The 18,618-nt window shown below is 36.6% G+C and overlaps 1 protein-coding gene across 3 annotated transcripts; it reads left to right on the plus strand.

Annotated features, from left to right (window-relative positions):
* The first annotated feature begins 3,531 nt into the window (after window positions 1-3,531).
* Window positions 3,532-15,791, plus strand: LOC129262397 (cyclic AMP-responsive element-binding protein 3-like protein 4). 3 transcript variants are annotated; one of them, XM_054900509.2, is made up of 9 exons: window positions 3,532-3,939; window positions 5,264-5,511; window positions 6,030-6,342; window positions 8,740-8,828; window positions 10,352-10,441; window positions 10,925-11,100; window positions 11,760-11,844; window positions 12,245-12,335; window positions 13,132-15,791. In XM_054900509.2, the coding sequence occupies exons 2-9, from the start codon at window positions 5,317-5,319 to the stop codon at window positions 13,473-13,475; spliced, it is 1,383 nt and encodes a 460-aa protein (XP_054756484.2). In that variant the 5' UTR covers window positions 3,532-3,939; window positions 5,264-5,316; the 3' UTR covers window positions 13,476-15,791. The 3 variants fall into 3 exon arrangements, with proteins under 3 accessions (XP_054756484.2, XP_063955921.1, XP_063955922.1); XM_064099851.1 differs by lacking the exon at window positions 3,532-3,939 and adding an exon at window positions 3,970-4,117; XM_064099852.1 differs by lacking the exon at window positions 3,532-3,939 and adding an exon at window positions 4,051-4,432.
* The last annotated feature ends 2,827 nt before the right edge of the window (window positions 15,792-18,618 follow it).

Here is an 18,618-nt window from a genome sequence, read left to right on the forward strand (position 1 = left end):
AGATTTAGAATTTTTAGAATTAAATTACGTGGCATTTGGTGAATACTTTAAGGTAAATTATACAAAGATATACAAAGATATTTGCACTGTAAAAATAAACATTTTGGATCAAAATAGAAAGGCTAGTGTGCCGTAGTTGCTAACTTGCAGTATAATTATATACCCTATGCATTAATAATATAAAAATCAAAGATTTTTTAATTTTTAATTGACCTTCTGCGCAAGACACTCAACTAAAATGTCAAGAGTGCTACTGCTTACAGTGGCGTACCGTGAGTCGCGGCATTGGGGGGGGGAGCAAAAATTTTGAGTCATTAAGTGGGCGCGCGAAGCGCGCTCAATTGCCAGGTATACTGACCTAAGAGAGACACGTTAAGGACTATGCAATTAAAAGGATATGTATCTTAGTGATCAAATAATGCGAGCGCGAAGCGCGAGCTGAAAATGTTTGATATTCAGTCCTAAAAAGAGACATTATAAGCAAAGTTTTGTAATCATTATATGTACCTGTCTCACAAAACAAACAATGCGAGCGCGAAGCGCGAGCGGAAATTTTTTGTATAACTTGACCCTAAAAAGGGACATTTTAAGGACTATCTTTTGGAATTCATGAAGTGCGTACGTATCTCATCATAGTCATCTAATGCGAGCGCCAAGCGCTTGCTGATTTTGTTATAATTACAACTAAGCACATGAAGCACTTTTTGTGGTCATTGTAATCATGAACATGATACGTATTTTACTAATGAAATATTGCGGCCCAGAAGCGCGAGTTGACAATTTTTGAAATTTAGACCTGAAGAGGGGCATTCTATGGCTTGTTTGTAGGAATTTACTGTTTCACTAATCAAGTGATGCGAGCGCGAAGTGCGAGCTGAAAATTTGTTGTAATTAGATCAGAAAAAGGGACATTTTAAGGACTGTCGTTAGGAATTTGTGCACTGGAAAAAAAAACGCCGGTGTTGATTTAACACCAGCCCGGTACCTATATCGGTCCACACCAATGCAAACGTAAACACAGACTGGAAATGTTTTATATTAAGGCCTCAAAAGGGGGCAGTCACTTCAAGTATATATTCATGAAAAAAGCATATATCACCACACAAAACAATAATAACTTGTGTTTTTTGCCAACTGCAAACTTGTAGACAAGTCTACAAGTTGTACACTTGTCTTCATGAATTTGCCAACTGCAGAGTTCTGTTCTTTTTAGTTCTGAAACGGCGCAGTACTTGTACATCACTTTGTCTTGCCTCTAATTTTACAAAACCAATGTGTTTGTTAAATCGTCAATAATTGTGGGTATAATTTGCAAACTCACAAGCTTGTTTATATTAGGGGAGGACCGGGGGCTTACTTTGTGCGTTATTATAGCTCCATCTGTTTTGTCCTTTGTATTTTGCTGACTAGCAGGTCTCTAAGCCTGGCTACATGGACTTGGATTTTGCCAACTGGTTGTCTTTACTCCATAAGTCGTAACCTTCTTCGAAGTTGATACCTCTATTTTTCTTTCCTTTTTTTTTTTTTTACTTTCTTTCTTTCTTTCTTTCTTTCTTTCTTTCTTTCTTTCTTTCTTTCTTTCTTTCTTTCTTTCTTTCTTTCTTTCTTTCTTTCTTTCTTTCTTTCTTTCTTTTTTTTTTTTTTCTTTCTTTCTTTCTTTCTTTCTTTCTTTTCTCCTTTCTTTTTTTCTTCCTTTCTCTCCCTCTTTCTTTTTCTCCCCTATCCTCCATTTTGCCAACTGGTACATGATTTTGCCGACTGCCATGAATGTTGGGGGGGGGGGGTGTCACACCCCCATACCCCCCCCCCCCTCTAGCTACGGCCCTGTGCACAAATTCAGGGGCGGATCCAGCCTTCACCAATAGGGGGCGGCGGAATTCTTTTCAGCCATATTTTCCCCCATCGGCCGCTCGAAGATGATTTTTGTTTGTTTCTTTGAAGGGGTATAGTCCTAATATTCATTTTTTAGCTTTAATCTTATAAATCAACATAAATATACAATATCATAATCCTTACTTATATATAATGCGAGCGCGAAGCGCGAGCTATTTTGTTGTTGTTGAAATTTTATGTATTTTTTCCTAAAATTTGAACATTCTGCATGGGCAATGTTTGTTATCCTGAAAAAGATGTGTATACAACTAAATAATTACTACGAACGCGAAGCACGAGCAGAAATGAACTGATGGAAAAGGTACCTGTTAAAGACTGCTTGCAGTTATCCATGAAGATGTTACATATCAAATAATGCGAGCGCGAAGCGCGAGCTTATCTTCTTTTTTTTATACATTTTCACCTAAAGAATTGAAATTCTAAGCACTTTTTGTAACTTAAATATAATATGTATATAACTAAATAATTGATGCGAGCGCGAGCGGAAAATTTCGAGATAGTCCTATAGAACGAGACACTCTATTCAAGTTTTGTAAATCATGAAAAGGATGAGTAATTGGGGATCTTCCTTACATTAATAATGCGAGCGCAAAGCGCGAGCAGAAAATTTTTATATACGTTTTGAACTGATCGAAAATGTACCTGTTAAAGAACTGCTTGCACTTAGTCATGAAGACGGTACACATTTCAACAATCAGCGAAAAAAATCGAGATTTAGACCTAAAAATGGGCCACTCTATTCATGTTTGGTAAATCATGAAAAGGATGAAAAAATCTTCCTACACTAATAATGCGAGCACAAAGCGCGAGCAGAAATTTTTTGATATTGTGATCTGAAACTGGATAATGATTTGAATAGAGAACAAGTTAGTATCTGAATAGACATGAGCGCGTGTGTTTCATATGTAAATCACCTAACAGGCAATGTGAGCGCGAAGCGCGAGCGAAAATTTTGTATAGTGGCATGAAAGATTCTTTTTATTTTCCAATTCTTCCTGTCATCTTATCTTATGAACTCGTCTTCCTCCTTTTCGTTTTTCTCCTCTCTTTTCCCTCCTTCCCCTCCTTCTTTTTCTTTTTTTTGCTCCGCCAATAGGGGGGGGGGGGGGGCCGGGCCCCTCGGCCCCCCCCCCCCCTGGATCCGCCTTTGCAAATTTGAACTCGCATTTCCAGTTTTGCTTTATTTCATTCAATCGAGATACACATCCCGTTAATTATTAAGAGTGCTGAATATGAAAAAAAATCAGCTCGCGCTAAGCGCTCGATCGCATTGGGGCAACATCCCCACACACGTACGTCACATCCTCATACACACAATCACCTGATAGCCGCCGAATCGGGACCCCCCCCCCCCCCCGAAAGCTGGATTTGCCACCCGGGTTAGCCCACTGAACTACAATACGTATTTCCAGTTCAGTGGGTTAGCCACACACCCCCACCATCTTTAACCTGACGTGTCCTATTGTTTATTGGATGAATATGACCTAAGGAATTTACGAGGTAAACCCCCGCTATTTGGGTTTGTTTTGGTCCGCAACCGATTGCGACTGTCAATAAACTAGACTGGTGTATTATCTCTCAACTAGCTCCACAGAGTAAGCGCCTATATTGATTTGAATAACGGAGCTCAGTCTATTTGACTTGTGAGATGAATTAGTCTGACAACGAGGTGCTTTAAAAGTTCATGGTTGACAAGCACACTAAAATATTGTATGATTATATTCATAAGAATCAAATAACGTATTAAATTAGTAATCAAACTAAATAAAATACATAGTATGATTTGAATAACTTTTTAGAGTTTTACTTTGTCGAATTAATATCATTAGGGGTCTATAAATCAACAACTACGTTCACGACGTCAACTCTGCCACGCTGGAACCTGACGCAATAATCTATTTTTAGAATGTACAACCTACATTCGGTTTACATGGGATTTCATTCAGCATCTTGACACAGACGTTTGAGGTTGAATTTCAAGCTTGCTGCTCAAATTCTTTTGAAGGAACGTGGGACTACTATTTCATTCATCGATATAGATTGCTGGTACGTTGTTACAACAATTGATATGTAGCTAGGATATAGAATTACGCAAGAATGTGAAGAAGTTGTGTGATCGATGTGCCGCAAATATTCTTGCACTTTTGCAGTGGCGGTGCACAACGGCAAAATAATCATTAATGTCCATGCAATTTTGCCTTGGCTTGGCTCTTGCAGTTGCCAGGTCTTGTCTTGATCTTGTTGGGTTTTGCCTTTGCTTCGCATTGCTAGGCCTGGGCTTGGCCTTGGCAATTCATGAATATGATTTCAATGAGTTTAGTTATTGACTTGCATAGTCAGATATATCATAGTCATCATCATGGTTAGACCAAAAGCTTCGGTCTCTGTTATGTTGGTTGTTCAGCTGAACTCCGTTGGCTTCACTCACCAAATACAGAGACCGAAGTTCTAGCGCGATCTGTACAGGGAACTCAATGGCCATATGTTTATGTACTTAAGATCGGATAAAACGGGGAAGTGAATTTGCGCGACAGCCGAGGTAAGTCACTGTTTTTGTTCCTTTTAACTCGATTTTTCGCCGTTTCTTGGCAATTAATGCCAAGAGGGAATATCAATTTGCATTTTGGTCGCATTAATTTTCAAAATGTTTATTGATTAAAGACAAAAATTGAAGAGCCCCGACGGGGGGATTTTGCATTGCAAGTCCCCTAATGGTGGCTGCACGCTAGCGAGCCGTCTGTGTATGAGGAGAACTTAAAAAAAAAAATGTGAAAAAACTCCTCAAAACAGACGGCTGCCAGCTGTCTACATCATGGTCAGATACGTACCGGTAGGAGTTTTCTATGACAACCTGACATCATGGACATGATTAAGTTAACAATTTTATTTGGACTTGCATGACTTTGGTCATTTGTTAATGTTGGTTACAAAGAAGAATTAGGCCTAGATGAAAGATCTAACAGGTCTAAAGTTAATAATGTTGGATTTTACATTTCTGTTATCGTTACTTTATTTAGCAGTGACATTTTCTCCCAGCCCTAATGACAATGTAATGCCTAACGAGGTTGAGGCTAAGGACGGTAAAAACTAAAAAGACGTAATACTACTTTACTAGTTTTTTAGTATAGATCTAGATCTCTAGATCTAGACTAAGTTAGATAAGATAATGGTTTCAAAATCATGTTCATGAATTTGATGTGCAGCAGATTTTTATCATAGTCCATAATTTAATTTTTTATTTAATTATATTTGTTGTCATAAACTTAATCATGGATTATGTTCATTATTACCCTTCCTGGTTTTTATTTCTTAACTGACAATTGACATTGATTGACATCCAGATTTTATTCCCTTTTCTCTCTGTTGGCAGTGCTTCTCTGAATCGAGTCTGATCAGAAACCTTGGTGACTGGACTAACTAGCGATGTCTACCAGTATAGAACAGCTGGGACAAATGTCTCAAAATAGACAAGAAAGATTATCAACGTCTGAGGACTTGGACCTCTTGTTTGACGGCAAAGATCCGATCCTCTCAGATGAAATGATCTTCAGTTTTGACATGATTCAAGACTGCCAAGCCCAAGATGGAGGTCTATCTTTCTCAAATTCTTTTGACTTGGTAAGTTAGCAATCTCCTCATGTTTTCTTTCTCATAATCAGCTAGAATGACCAAGAAGACATGAACATTCAGGTGTGGAAAAGACTCGTTAATCTATAGGCCTAGACAACAACTTCTGATCTTGAAGTCATTGCCAAAAAAGTAATAAATTTTTGTTACATCAATTTCACGGTTTAACTCTTAAAAACTTTCACTTGCTTGTAATTTTGTAAACATATTCAATTGTGAAACACTACCATGATTTATTATGAGGTTGTGCACTACTATTAACCTCATTTTTGTGCATAAAAGAATCGCACAGGATCATGGTACTGGTAATTTGTGTGTGAGTTTCAATTTAAGTCAAACATTTTTTAAAAGTTTTCCCCCCAAGTCACATGAGTCAATAATATCTTTGAGAAATAAAAATATTCTATTTCATAGTCAATGATAAAGGAAATGCATTTCGTTGTTTGGTCAGTTTTAAATGATAATGCTGACCTTTCTAACATTTTCATTTGCATCTTATTCTCTACCAGACTGATACTGATATTCTCGAGGGCCTGATGCCGCCAGAGGAGACAGAGACGAGTGTCCATTCCGTCCCTTCCCCTGACTTCCACCTCAGATCACCCCAAAACAGTGACAGTGGCATTTCAGATGATCAGAGGTCACCTGCCAGCAGCCATGATGGTGATGGTCATGTGACTGATGACCTGACCCTTGACATGGTGGACATGTCCACTTTCCTGGTGGGGTCGGATGCGATGTTGACCACGGACACTGTGTCCTCTACGACCGTAGATAGCATCAGCGCCAGCATGGGTAGTCCAGATAGCTTCACAGATACAGGTAAGGAATCTATCACTGATGATGATAATGAAGATGCTTTCTTCTCCTATTAAGAGTACATCCCTCTTGACCAGTATTGTACTATAGAACTCTATGCAGAAAAGGTGCGGTCGCAGGAACACTTGTCAGCACTGACAACAAGTTGCCATTGTTTTGACTGTTAGTTTTGTGATAGTCAGAGACCAGTGACTCTCAGCCAATCCAAACCAAGGATTTCACATTCAATTGTTGGGTGACTATCAGTATTTAGTCAATGCTGACAACTTTCATGAAGCACCCTCCAGCCAGGTTTAGGTTTGAATGACAAAGTTGTCAGAACATGACCTCCAACTTATAATATCAGGTTGAGCGACTGACTGAACTGGTACCACCCATAGTGGCATCATGCCAGAAAATGTATCTAGCCTACCTTAAATATGAAGTTTACCAGTACCCTAAATTATGTTTCACCATGAAACGTACCTGTATTTGATTTTAACCCTTGTATCGAAATTTGATACCTGAATGTTGACTCGAGGTGAAAAACACCTCTTTTTGAAAAAAGACATTGTGTTAAAATGAGACCCTATATAATTAGGAGTGGGCTATAAATGGGTGATTTTTGGTTTTACTGTGGCAACAGTTTTTTTGTGTTCCTTTTACCTTATCTCAACATGAAATGACAATATTTTTTGTCTCGGGTCCGAGAAAAAAGTGTGCCGGGCCAAAATCCAAAATGGCCGCCAGAACCCCCCAAAATCACTTTTTGGGCCACAAATTTTTTATTTGACGGTCTTTTTCTCTGGTTTTGGTGTCTATTCATATGTTTTTGGGGGCAGGTAATTTGTTTTTCCTAAAATTAGTACTTTTAAATAATTATTTGTAGAGTTATAAGGTGATTTTACTTAAATTTACCAATTTTTAAAGCCCTTTTTTAGCCAAAAAGTAGGTTTCTTCGTCATGTGGTTCTTGGATATTATACGATACCAGTTGAACAGTAGCAGGCAGCTTATATAGCTATATTGCTTTTATTTCTCTAAATTGGGGTTTATGGATATTTGCAAAATATATCTTATCAAATAAAATGTTATGTCATTTATCCATAGGGGCTATACGGTATACAATGCACTGTACATACTACACTGTATATATCCATGCATTGACCACCATGGCATATGACAAGGCCTGTATATAAACTATAGTGTCATAGAAATGAGCTTCTAAGGTTTAGAATTAGATTGTGAATTTGATTCCTTGTCAGCTGATGTACATGATGAAACCAGCAACGTAAATTGCATTTAAATATCACATATATATCATATACATACATCACAATTTTTAGCCATATCTTCTTCATTTGGAGGCTTTTTTTTACCTGGTTGTGGTGTCTAACTGGCCTATGTTTATGGGGTCAGGTAACTACTAGTATCATAGTAACGCTGATCAACAGCCAATCAGAATCAAGGATTGCATGCAAGTTACCATTAAGTTAAATTAACATAATGGTAAATTTTTATGCAACGGGGCCCAGAATAGCTACAGTGTAAATGCCATGATGTGGGGTTAATTACCTCTCTCCGCCCCCTGAATTAGCATATTTGACAAAACATGTCCTCAATTTCTGAGACAAAACATATCTTCAATTTCTGAGGCATTTTTCTAAACCTGAGAGCTCATTTCTATGACACTATAGTTTATACAGGCCTTGTTATCTGTCATGGTGGCCAATTCATTTATGCAGTGCAGTATGTATGTACAGTACATTGTATACTGTATAGCCCCAATGGATAATTGACATTTTTTTATTTACTAAGATACCTATATTTCACAAATATCCGTAAAACCCAAAGTGGAGTAATAAAAGCAATATAGCTATATGAAGCTACTTTCTATTGTTGACCTCGTACCATCTAATATCCCAGAGCCCCAGGATGATAAAACCTACTTTTTGGCTGAAAAAGGGCTACAAAAATGGGAAAATTTAGGTATAATTACCTTTTAACTCTACAAGTAATGGTTTAAAAGTACTAATTATAGGAAAAACAAATTGCCTGCCCCCCAAAACATATGAATAGACACCAAAACTAGAGAAATTGACCACCAAATAAAGAAGTTGTGGCCAAAACTGTGATTTTGGCGGCCATTTTTGATTTTGGCCCGGCACACTTTTTTCTCGGACCCGAGACAAAAAATATTGTCATTTCATGTTGAGATACATTACAAGGAATAAAAAAAAACTGTTGTCATATTGAAATTACAAAAAAAGTATTTTTGACCCATGTATAGCCCACTCCTAATATAATGCTCGTTTGGACTATGGTTGTGTTGCTAGTGATAAATTTTTGTTTTATGTATTCCTTATTCACAGTGTACATTTAGATTATTATGAAGTTGTGTTTGTAAATCTTTCATCAACAGCTTTTACCAGCTCGCTCTCATCATCTCCTACCAGTACCAGTAAGAATATCTTGCCAATGACACAGAAAGACATTTTGAGCTCAGAAAAGGTGAGGCATATATACAAACAGTTTGATCCATTTTGTAAAGTAAAAAACTAAAAATGGAAAATGCTTTTAACTGAAGCTGCTATTCGGATTATTAAACAATAAACATAGTGAAAGTTTCATCATCAGAGATGATTGATAATGATTATCAAAGGCTTGTGTATTGTAAAAACATGGTAAAACAATGCACAGCAGCATTTCTTGTACGAACATGAAAAAGAATCAAAGAAAGTGTGCAAATGCTTGTCATCTTGCTTCCTGAGAACATTTCTGAGCTGACCAGTCAAATTCAATGGGGTCAAACTCAAAGACTCAAAAACTATATTTTCACTTTTTATAAATCTGTTATATTATTATTCTTGACATGATGATGGATATCCTGAGTTTTGTTTACACATCTTGGATGCTATTAGATATGATTTCAATTTAAATTGAGCGAATATGATCACCATGTCTGGACATTAAAATTTCAACTTTGTCACTCCATGTCTGATTGAGGCATTTCATGGTGATGATGATTGATGAAAATCCCCTTATTCTTTAAAGGAGAATGAAACTCTTGGAGCAAGTTAGCTTTTGTGAAAGCAGAAAAATCAAAGAATAAGATCAACAAAAGTTTGAGTAAAATAGGACTAGCAATAGAAGAGTTATGAGCATTTGAATGTCGAGATCACTAATGCTATGGAGATCCTCCCATTGGCAATGCGACCAAGATCTATGATGTCACAGATGAACAACTCTCCCCTTTTGGACACTGAAAATATACCCCAAAACATCTCTTTTTGCTCATTCTAATCATATGACAAACGATTCATCAATGATATAATGTTGTGAAACCTCTGTACTTGTCCTCTCATAAACAGAACACCTCACCTTGTTATAGACTATAAAAGTGAGAATATAAGTGAAATAAGTACTAAAGTAATGAGGGAGTTGTACGTGTGTGACATCACAGATCTTGGTCGCATTGCCAATAGGAGGATCTACATGGCATTAGTGATCTCAATATTCAAATGCTCATAACTTTCTTATTATTCATTCAACCTTCCTCAAACTTTCAACAATATGTTTCTTTGATTTTTCTCTTTGATATGGATTCAGCTGGTTTCAAGGGTTTCATTCTCCTTTAATGAAATGTTTTACTGAAAAATGCTTAAAAATTGAAGGAATTTTCAGTTGTTATAGATTTGTAAAAGCATACATGTTTTTGCAAGTATCAAGATTTGAGATTAATGAGACTGTACATATACATCAGGCGAAAAATTACACTTGGTTTGGGGCAATTTTGCCCCTAAAATGCTCAAAAGCGCCTTTGAAACTTTTTTTACACAGAAAAATTCACTGCAGTGTTAACGCTAATTCAATGTAGCAGATTTTGTAGGCAGTAGGTTGTGAAAAGTAGCTACCAAATTTTTTTTGTTAAATTTGCCTGGTGTATATAAGTATCATGATGCCTGTTCCTTGTAAATTACTTTAGTTAGAGAACATTAAAACTTTATTATTTTCTCTTTTTTTCTTCATTTCAGCTTCACCCAATGCTTGTGTTGACTGACGAGGAGATGAGATTATTGAAAGACATGAGCGTCACTCTCCCGACAGATGTTCCTCTTACGAAGGTAAATACCACCCCAAAATCAATCAATTGATATTTGTGTAAGCTGTCTATATCATTGCTCTCCTAGATCTTTATTTTAAACAAATATTTCACATGTGGGGGTGTTTCATAAAACAGTTTTAAATAAACCTATTTTCTGATCAGATTATTGTATTTCAAAATATTGCAGAATATTTTTAATAGGTACATCGATAAAAAAAAAGCAAAAACCCAAATCTGATTGAAATAATTTTTAGCTCAAATCAATAATGATGATAATAGTAATTATGATAATGAATAGAATAATGATACATGTAGTTATAATGATAATAACAATAATAATATTAGTAGTAATACAGTACATCTATAGTGCGTAATATTCATAATCTCTATAGGCTTTACAAATATATTATTTATGTACATACGAAATTGAATGAATTGTTAATTTGAGACTGAGTTTCAATCTCATGACCAGACCATGTTAACCTTGATCGTTTATGAACAGGAGGAGGAGAGGAGTCTGAAGACAGTGAGGAGAAAGATCCGCAACAAGGCGTCTGCCCAGGAGAGTAGGAAGAAGAAGAAGGAATACGTGGATGGCCTGGAGCATCGGGTCTCGACGTGTACCAAGCAAAACAGACAGCTGCAGAAGAGGGTCCAGGAACTGGAGACAAACAATCAGTAAGTCTGTCCAGAAGAGAGTATAGGTTTGCTGTCCAGAGAAAAAAATGACACGGGGGCTGGGGACAATTTAGCCCCTGAAATGCTCAGAGGATCCCTGTAAATCCCCATTCATCACAATGTTAATTATAGCTTATCTAATGTTGCAGATTTCCCCATTCATCACAATGTTAATTAAAGCTTATCTAATGTTGCAGATTTAGGTAGTAAGTTTTGAAAGGTAGCCCCTGAAAATTTAGTAAGAAAATAAAATCCTGGTTCTATCCTACCTGGCCCAGGGTGGAAATGATATATTAAGTGTAACCTGTATGGGCGGACAGTAAACAATCAATTCCAATTGACATTTGATATAGTGCCTTTTCCTTTCGGTTACAAAGCCCTGCACACACACTCTACTCCATGTTTGGGCCACTAAAACAATTATTCAACACCTCAGAATGATCAGCTCATAAAGAGCTAAAACCGTATTTTCTCTTTTTCATCTCTGAAGTTGTCAACATATATTCAGGGCTAACTTCATTTTTTAATGGCAATATACATGTATTTTAACAAAAACAATACATAGTACTGTAACGGTATGCATAACAGTTATGAAATGTGTCAACTCCTGCAAGTAGAGCCTTCATTTCAATTTTCATTTATCTGTTCTCTTTTTGTAGATCACTTCTTAGCCAGCTTAGAAAACTTCAGAACCTTGTTGCCAAGACCACAAGTAAAACAGCACAGGCCAGTACATGTATTATGGTAAGTTGAAAGCTTTTTTTGGGGGGGAGGGGGGTCACTCTTCCCACACATCCCACGAGTAAGCTGTCCTGCAGAGTAAATTTGACAGAGACTTGAATTTTCAGTTATCCGGTTCGTCCCGTTTTCCACCTCTCAAATCCGGTTTGAGTAAAATAACTCGGAAGAGTAACTACGCTGCAGTAGTGTATATATTGTCATCATCATCATTAATATTTTTGTTGGTTTTGTTATTATTATTGATATAGTTAAAAATTGTTATTATTGTTGTTGTCATCATTTTGATTATCAGTTTCTAAAAAACTGTTTGGTGCTACAAAATCTAAAATGGTCTCTTACTATTGATAATACTGTTTTTTTTATTTTAATCCTTATTTATTATTCAATGTTTCTCTTCATGCAGGTTCTGTTGATGTCCTTTGCGTTGTTGGTAGCACCGAGGTTTAACCCTTTCAATGGAGATTCAGCTGACCTTGGTTCATCTCCTGTCAAAGGTAAGCATTCATTCCCATGCTGATCCTACAGCTAGAGCGCATTTCATATCAGGTGGGTGTTATATAAAGCTGTTCGTAAGTTACGAGCGACTTTCAGAACGACTGGTGATCATTTCTTACGTTCTAAATTGTCACCGATTAACATTTGGTCTATACCATGTACGTACCACAAGAAATGATTTTGACTCATTCGTAAAGTCACTCTTAACTTACGAACACCTTATGAAACACCCACCAGATCTGATAACTCCTTGATTTTGATTGGCTGAGAAGCACAGCTCCTATGGTCACTGTCGGATAAAACATCTGTCAAGTCCTTCATGACATGCTCTTAAGAATAGCAGTCTTCAGGATGGGAAGTTATCCAAAATTTGACAGAAGACATGGCAGACAGAGGTCATTCATAAAGGTGGTTTGAAATCATGGTTTATGGAGACTTTATATCTGTTGGTTATGCTAAATTCAGCCCATGATTTTGTGAGAGTATCCAAAATTTAATGTGCACTTTTGTCATATCGTACTCAATTCACGCCTGTGGCCAAGGTCATTGCATTCATTTATGTAACTTAACATGAACAGTGGGGTTCTTTAGTGCTGTTTTAAAAGCAACTTGTGGAAAAAAGCAGCATAGGCATGTCACTCTTTTTTTTTGCACATGTGTTATGCAGCTTACCTTGAAACAAGAGTTAAATGGACAGAGTTTACAGCATATTGTTCATAAATGTACTCATTTTTTATTTGATTATCAATATCCCACTTATTATTGATTCAAATCTGATTTTTTTTTTCATTTCAGGATCATCACGTACACTCATGAACATCCAGGAACCTACCGAATTTCCGATGAGCGAAGACATCTCACAGAGTCATTCGCCAAAGATCTTCGTTACCTCACGCAACGCGCTAAACACATCACCTGCTTTTGGCAATGATGAGCTTATGGAAGAAAAGCACGGAATGAAGGACTCTGAGATTTATCTATCGCCGGTAGCCATGGAAACAGAAGAACGTGCGAACAGATCGGAGGTGCATACAGTGGAGCTGGAAGCACAGCAAAGTCAACATTCGGAAAACCAGATGGATCATTACACGGCAACGGTTGTGAAAAGAAAAATACATGTGGTCAATGATGAGATGTAGTGCTTGAAAGATGAATTAAACATTTGAGACTTTCTGATACTGACAGCTAGATGAAACTATGATGTAAGTTTTACACGGCAGGACAAAATAAACTTTACTGGAAAGGACTTGCCAAAAACCATATTCCAGAAAGGTTTTAACATTTGTTAACATGTACTTTCACACATTCAAGATTGCTTGGGGAAGGATTTTTTTTGATAATCCATGATTCCTACTCTCACAAATTTGTGATCAGGTTCTGCATGTTGCTCTTCTGTTGACCAGCTCACAATATCTTAATAGAAATGATCGGCTTGGAAAGGCCATCTGTCTGTAAAGACCTATTTTAGAGGATCCCTTTGGTTGAGCTTTAAAGCTTGCCTCCAGTCCCCTCTTGGGAAAATAGTTGCATTTCATCACAAGCCCTGGAGATGTTCTTCTGATCGATTGTAACTAAACTTGCAATTAATAGCAACTCTTTGTGTACTAGGGTTCCAGATCAATGAAATCGCTTTAAGTTACATACATGTACATTCTCAAGCGAAGATGTAATATTTTGTCAAAATGCATAGTTCATTTATCATGTGTAACAATCTGCTTTGGAAACAAAGGTCCTCTGTAATAGTTGTGAAACTTGCATTTTGAGGATGACCCCATATAGACTTCTGAAGCTGTGCAAGTTGAGTAACCAAGCAGTCTTGGAAACATTTAATTAAGGGAAACTTCTTTTTCACCTTGATCTAAAGTTAAGTCTATTCTTTTTAAGATTGCAGTTGCATACACTTCTTTACCAGAATGCTGCAGCTGTTCCTCTTTCTATTATTTTAATCCCGCAAAGTGAACAAGTTTTTACAGAATTAGAATATTTGGATTTACAAGGTTTTTTTTTTCATTCACAGTAAAGTGACCCTTTGGTGTACTCCCTCCCCCTGCATGTACTTACACATTCTTATTTATTTCTTGTATTTTTTAATACTTTTTTTTAATGAAGTGCTTAAAGAGCTCTCAAATCCTCATGGTTATAAATAAACACAATTATGCAGACATTTAAATTGTATCAAAAGACAACCTTAAAATATAAATATGTAAGGTTCACTTCAAAATCATCGTAAAAATCAATTGTCATGTAATGCAAGTGAGGAATTAGGTTAACTCCTTTAAATCAAGTTATCATTGTTGTCTTTACAGTGGTCTTTATTGACATACATGTACAGGTTTCATCATTGAGCTAAGAATTGTGTGCTTTCTTGAATGGGCTAATCCAATAGTCTACCAAATAACATTACTTTAATTTAAATTTAAAACATTGGACTTGGCTAATGGTTTGTTTACCTTCCAACTGAATGATCATGAAGTCGAAGCAAAGTCTTTGAACAGATTATGCAAAGTGTGATATGATAGTTAAATACCTCTTTCTGGTGGGTTGAAGATATTTGGCTTCGGCAGAATCGTCTTTTTACAATTTACCCTAATTTTTTTTAATTCCTAATGTGCAATTTCTTGTCATTCTGCTTGGCCCTGATGATAAATTGTCCCCCTTGGACTAAATGGAATAGGCCCAGCTTTATTCAGAGATATATCAATACTATACATGGTGTAAATAGTTGTATATATTATCTGTATATATTGATGGTGATATATTTTGCTACAACGTGAAACCTATATAATGACTATTGACTAATTTTATATGATATAAAGGATAGATATGTCCACTCAGAAAACTAAAAAAAGGGATTTATGAAGAATAGGAATTTCATTGGCAAAGTTATTGTCAATTCTGGGATATAATTTCTCTTGGCACTGAATGTTTTTGCTTATCAGTACTGTATATGTCTGCACAATGTCTAGAAAATTTGCCATCTAGGCCCACAAATGGTTTCTCTATGTGCATGCATATTTATGAAAATAAATTATCTAAATTGTTGAATAGAGAGATATAGGAAATTATGTTTGCAACATTCACCATTACACAATTGTGTGCAATGAATGGTAATTATGAAAGAATAATCCTCATTGGTTGGTCCCTGGTAGTGTCTTGAATCAAATGACCACGCATCAATGATCTTGATTTGTCATCATCATTAATGTAATGTCCTTTCATAGTGTAGTCATGGTCAACAGCAGTGCTGTCTCTAACTCTTTCAAATGATCATCATTATGTCAATTCAAAATAATGTGATGATGCATAATGTCACACTGCTTTCCAATTCCAAGTCCCTTTAATATTTCCATCATGACACTTCATTTTCACTTTTTTTTTCAGGAAATGTATTGTAGGGAATGTTTTTGTACAAAAAAAAAAAGATTTTTGTAAATTAAATCATGGATGTAACTACATTTCTAATTTCTGGTATATCTGTCATTTCATTTTGTCCTGAAAATGTCCTTGACAAGCGTTTCCCTCTGTCCTATTTATATACCTTCACATAAAAAAAAATTCCTCTATGCATGGATCATAAATGAGCTTGAAGCTATCAGCAGTAATTTGTAGAGGTCTTTCTAAGATTCCATTCAATTTGCAACAAAGGATTGTTTTAGTTTGCAAATCTTTACTGGGTGCAAATCTTTATCGGTGCCTGGGTATTGTGTTGGGGGGGGGCAACGCAAATCCAACATTTTCTTTATAAATTGAATATTAGGGGTATTAGAGCTACACAGCACTGATCTCTTTTTTATACTCTTTGATCTCCTCTCCTTCCCCTTTTTCTTCCTCTTTTTTTCTCTCCTCCCATTTTGCACTACTTGAAAAAATCGTAGGGGTTGTTCTTGTGCATGACGTTATGAATGACTGAAATACGGAGTATCTAACACCAATATCAACTATTTTTCAGACTAGCTGCTTTTACGATATCAATAATCGTATTAATTATATATTTACTTTGAAAGATGCTTTTAAATGCAGATGCTAGTAAACATAGAATCTATACAGATGTGATTTAAACGGGGATCCAACGGTCAAATTAATTCCTTTCAATAAAAGAAGGAATCCGTAATCCATCACATGACATTTCAAACTTCTATTAAAGTAATTATTTCACAATCAGAAATGTGCAAAAGTGAGAAGGGGAAGTTATGAAGCACAGATCAATGAGTTTGTCAAGTTGTCTCCCCAAAAGCAATGCTGACATCTCGCCATAACTACGTATTTGCAAGTTGCTAGATGGAATTAATTGATATTTTGGGTGCAAGCGACAGTGCGAAGTCACGGATTCTTTAGAGAAGACGTCTCTTTGGTCAAAGCACTACTTCTTTCAAAACAAAGCAAGCAAATTTTATTTCCTTTTCTCCCCAAGTATTTTTTAATAACCTGTATCCCCCACACCGCCCGCAAATGAATAATGTGCGGGTGAGCTTTGACCTCCACCCCAGGCCGGTATATGTATTTGTGATTTGGGTGGGGGAGGCATGGAATACTTGTTTTCTTGTTTTCAGATTTTTGTTGACATTGACATTACTAGTTCTTACTACATAAAACGAAAAGTTTGTCATCATTGTAAAGAGAGGGGGCGGGTATCAATTAAAATAGCAGCATTTCTCAAAACAAATTATTTTTCTTATAAACAAAAACGGACATTCTCAATTTGACAATTTATAAAGTTACAATAATCAATCACAAAACTAAACACGAGTAAAACTCTCTAGAAATAAAGACATGCAAAATGGGAGCAACATATAAACGGTGCAAAAATTAGCTTCATGCCAACTCCCCATCCTCTCCCCCATGACCCTATTATAATAGGTGTGCGGGGTGCAAGATATTCCTGCAACGTATGTTATATCCCTGAAAATCAGGTTGTTATGCTTATGGAGGAATTTGACCAAAATCACCTTCATTTTTTTAGTGAAAACCATTTTCTTTTTCTTGCCGGCTTGTCATTCTTTCCCCCAAATCAGCACGGCACCCACTAGCGTACCTACGGGGGGGGGGGGGCAGGGGGGCACTCTGCCCCCCCTGACGAGTCACAACCCATGCAAAAACGTATCTTTGCCCCCCCTGACGTGCTTGAAAATCCTTTTTTGCCCCCCTGACGAGCTTTTCAATTTGTTTCTGGTACGAAATCCTTTATTTGTGATCGAAGACCTTTTTATTTTTTTATTTTTTTATTTTTATTTTTATTTTTTTTGCTTGTCAATATTTTTCTGGTACGAAATCCTTTATTTTTGATCGAAGACCTTTTTTTTTTTTTTTTGCTTGTCAATTTTTTTCTGGTACGAAATCCTTCATTTTTGATCGAAGACCTTTTTTTTTTTTTTTTTTTTTTTTTTTTTTTTTTTTGCTTGTCAATTTTTTAGGCGGACGGTTTTGCCCCCCCTGTGGAAAATCCTAGGTACGCCACTGACGGCACCCCTCTACAAAAATCGTTCCCAGCTAGGCCCCCCCCCCTTGCCGATGGGAGAGATCAATCAAGGTGTAAATTACCTTCAATTACGTAACAGAACCATCTGTCTCGTCTGATTTGTGGCTGACCGGAAGTAATTAAAACCAGGATTAAAACACATTTCCTCTTTGTTCCATAGTTCTACCTAATCAATACATCTGTCCATGGAGCTATATCTGTCCTCTTATTCCCTTTCTTTTGTGTGAACTTGGCCCAGAACAATGACTGGGGCTTTGGTGTTAATCTCAAACCTAACCGTTCGACGGGCACACTTAACAGTATACTCTTGCGGTGCTTTATGGGGGTATAGTTTTCAGATTCTGTTGTCAACACAGTAAAACTCGAACTGCAACTACAAAAACACTATCCATTCAATTGAGAATTTACTGATCTATATAGAATCGTCATATTTTAGATTTATAACACAAATATAGGGCAAGTTTCTTTCTCACTTTTTTTTTTATCTTCACATGCATAATATTATTTAAGCTGCAAAATCACAAGAGGGGTAGGCACGTGCCCCCCCCCCGAGGGGGCACTCAAATTATTTTTTGATGGGGGTGTACCTCACGAAACTCTGAAATGGGGTTCTAGGAACTGACTGAATCCGGGACATGGCCCCGGTCCATTAAATGTGTTTCTATATATTCTGCGTCATGCGGCAGTTGATGTTTTTTCTTTTGCTCTCAATTCCCGAATGTATATATTGTTAGATTATTGTTGAAATATATGCGAATTCCTGAAAAACAACAACAATTAAAGCATATCTATGTGACTTCCCGCCA

Source organism: Lytechinus pictus, chromosome 5 (genome assembly GCF_037042905.1).
Source record: "Lytechinus pictus isolate F3 Inbred chromosome 5, Lp3.0, whole genome shotgun sequence".
Lineage (NCBI taxonomy): Eukaryota > Metazoa > Echinodermata > Echinoidea > Temnopleuroida > Toxopneustidae > Lytechinus > Lytechinus pictus.

Excerpts from the sequence above, each read along its gene's own strand:
- LOC129262397 (XM_054900509.2), top strand. The coding sequence starts at position 5,317 with ATGTCTACCAGTATAGAACAGCTGGGACAAATGTCTCAAAATAGACAA. Across the intron at positions 5,512-6,029 it reads TCTCAAATTCTTTTGACTTG|ACTGATACTGATATTCTCGA; the intron begins GTAAGTTAGCAA and ends ATTCTCTACCAG. Across the intron at positions 8,829-10,351 it reads ACATTTTGAGCTCAGAAAAG|CTTCACCCAATGCTTGTGTT; the intron begins GTGAGGCATATA and ends TCTTCATTTCAG.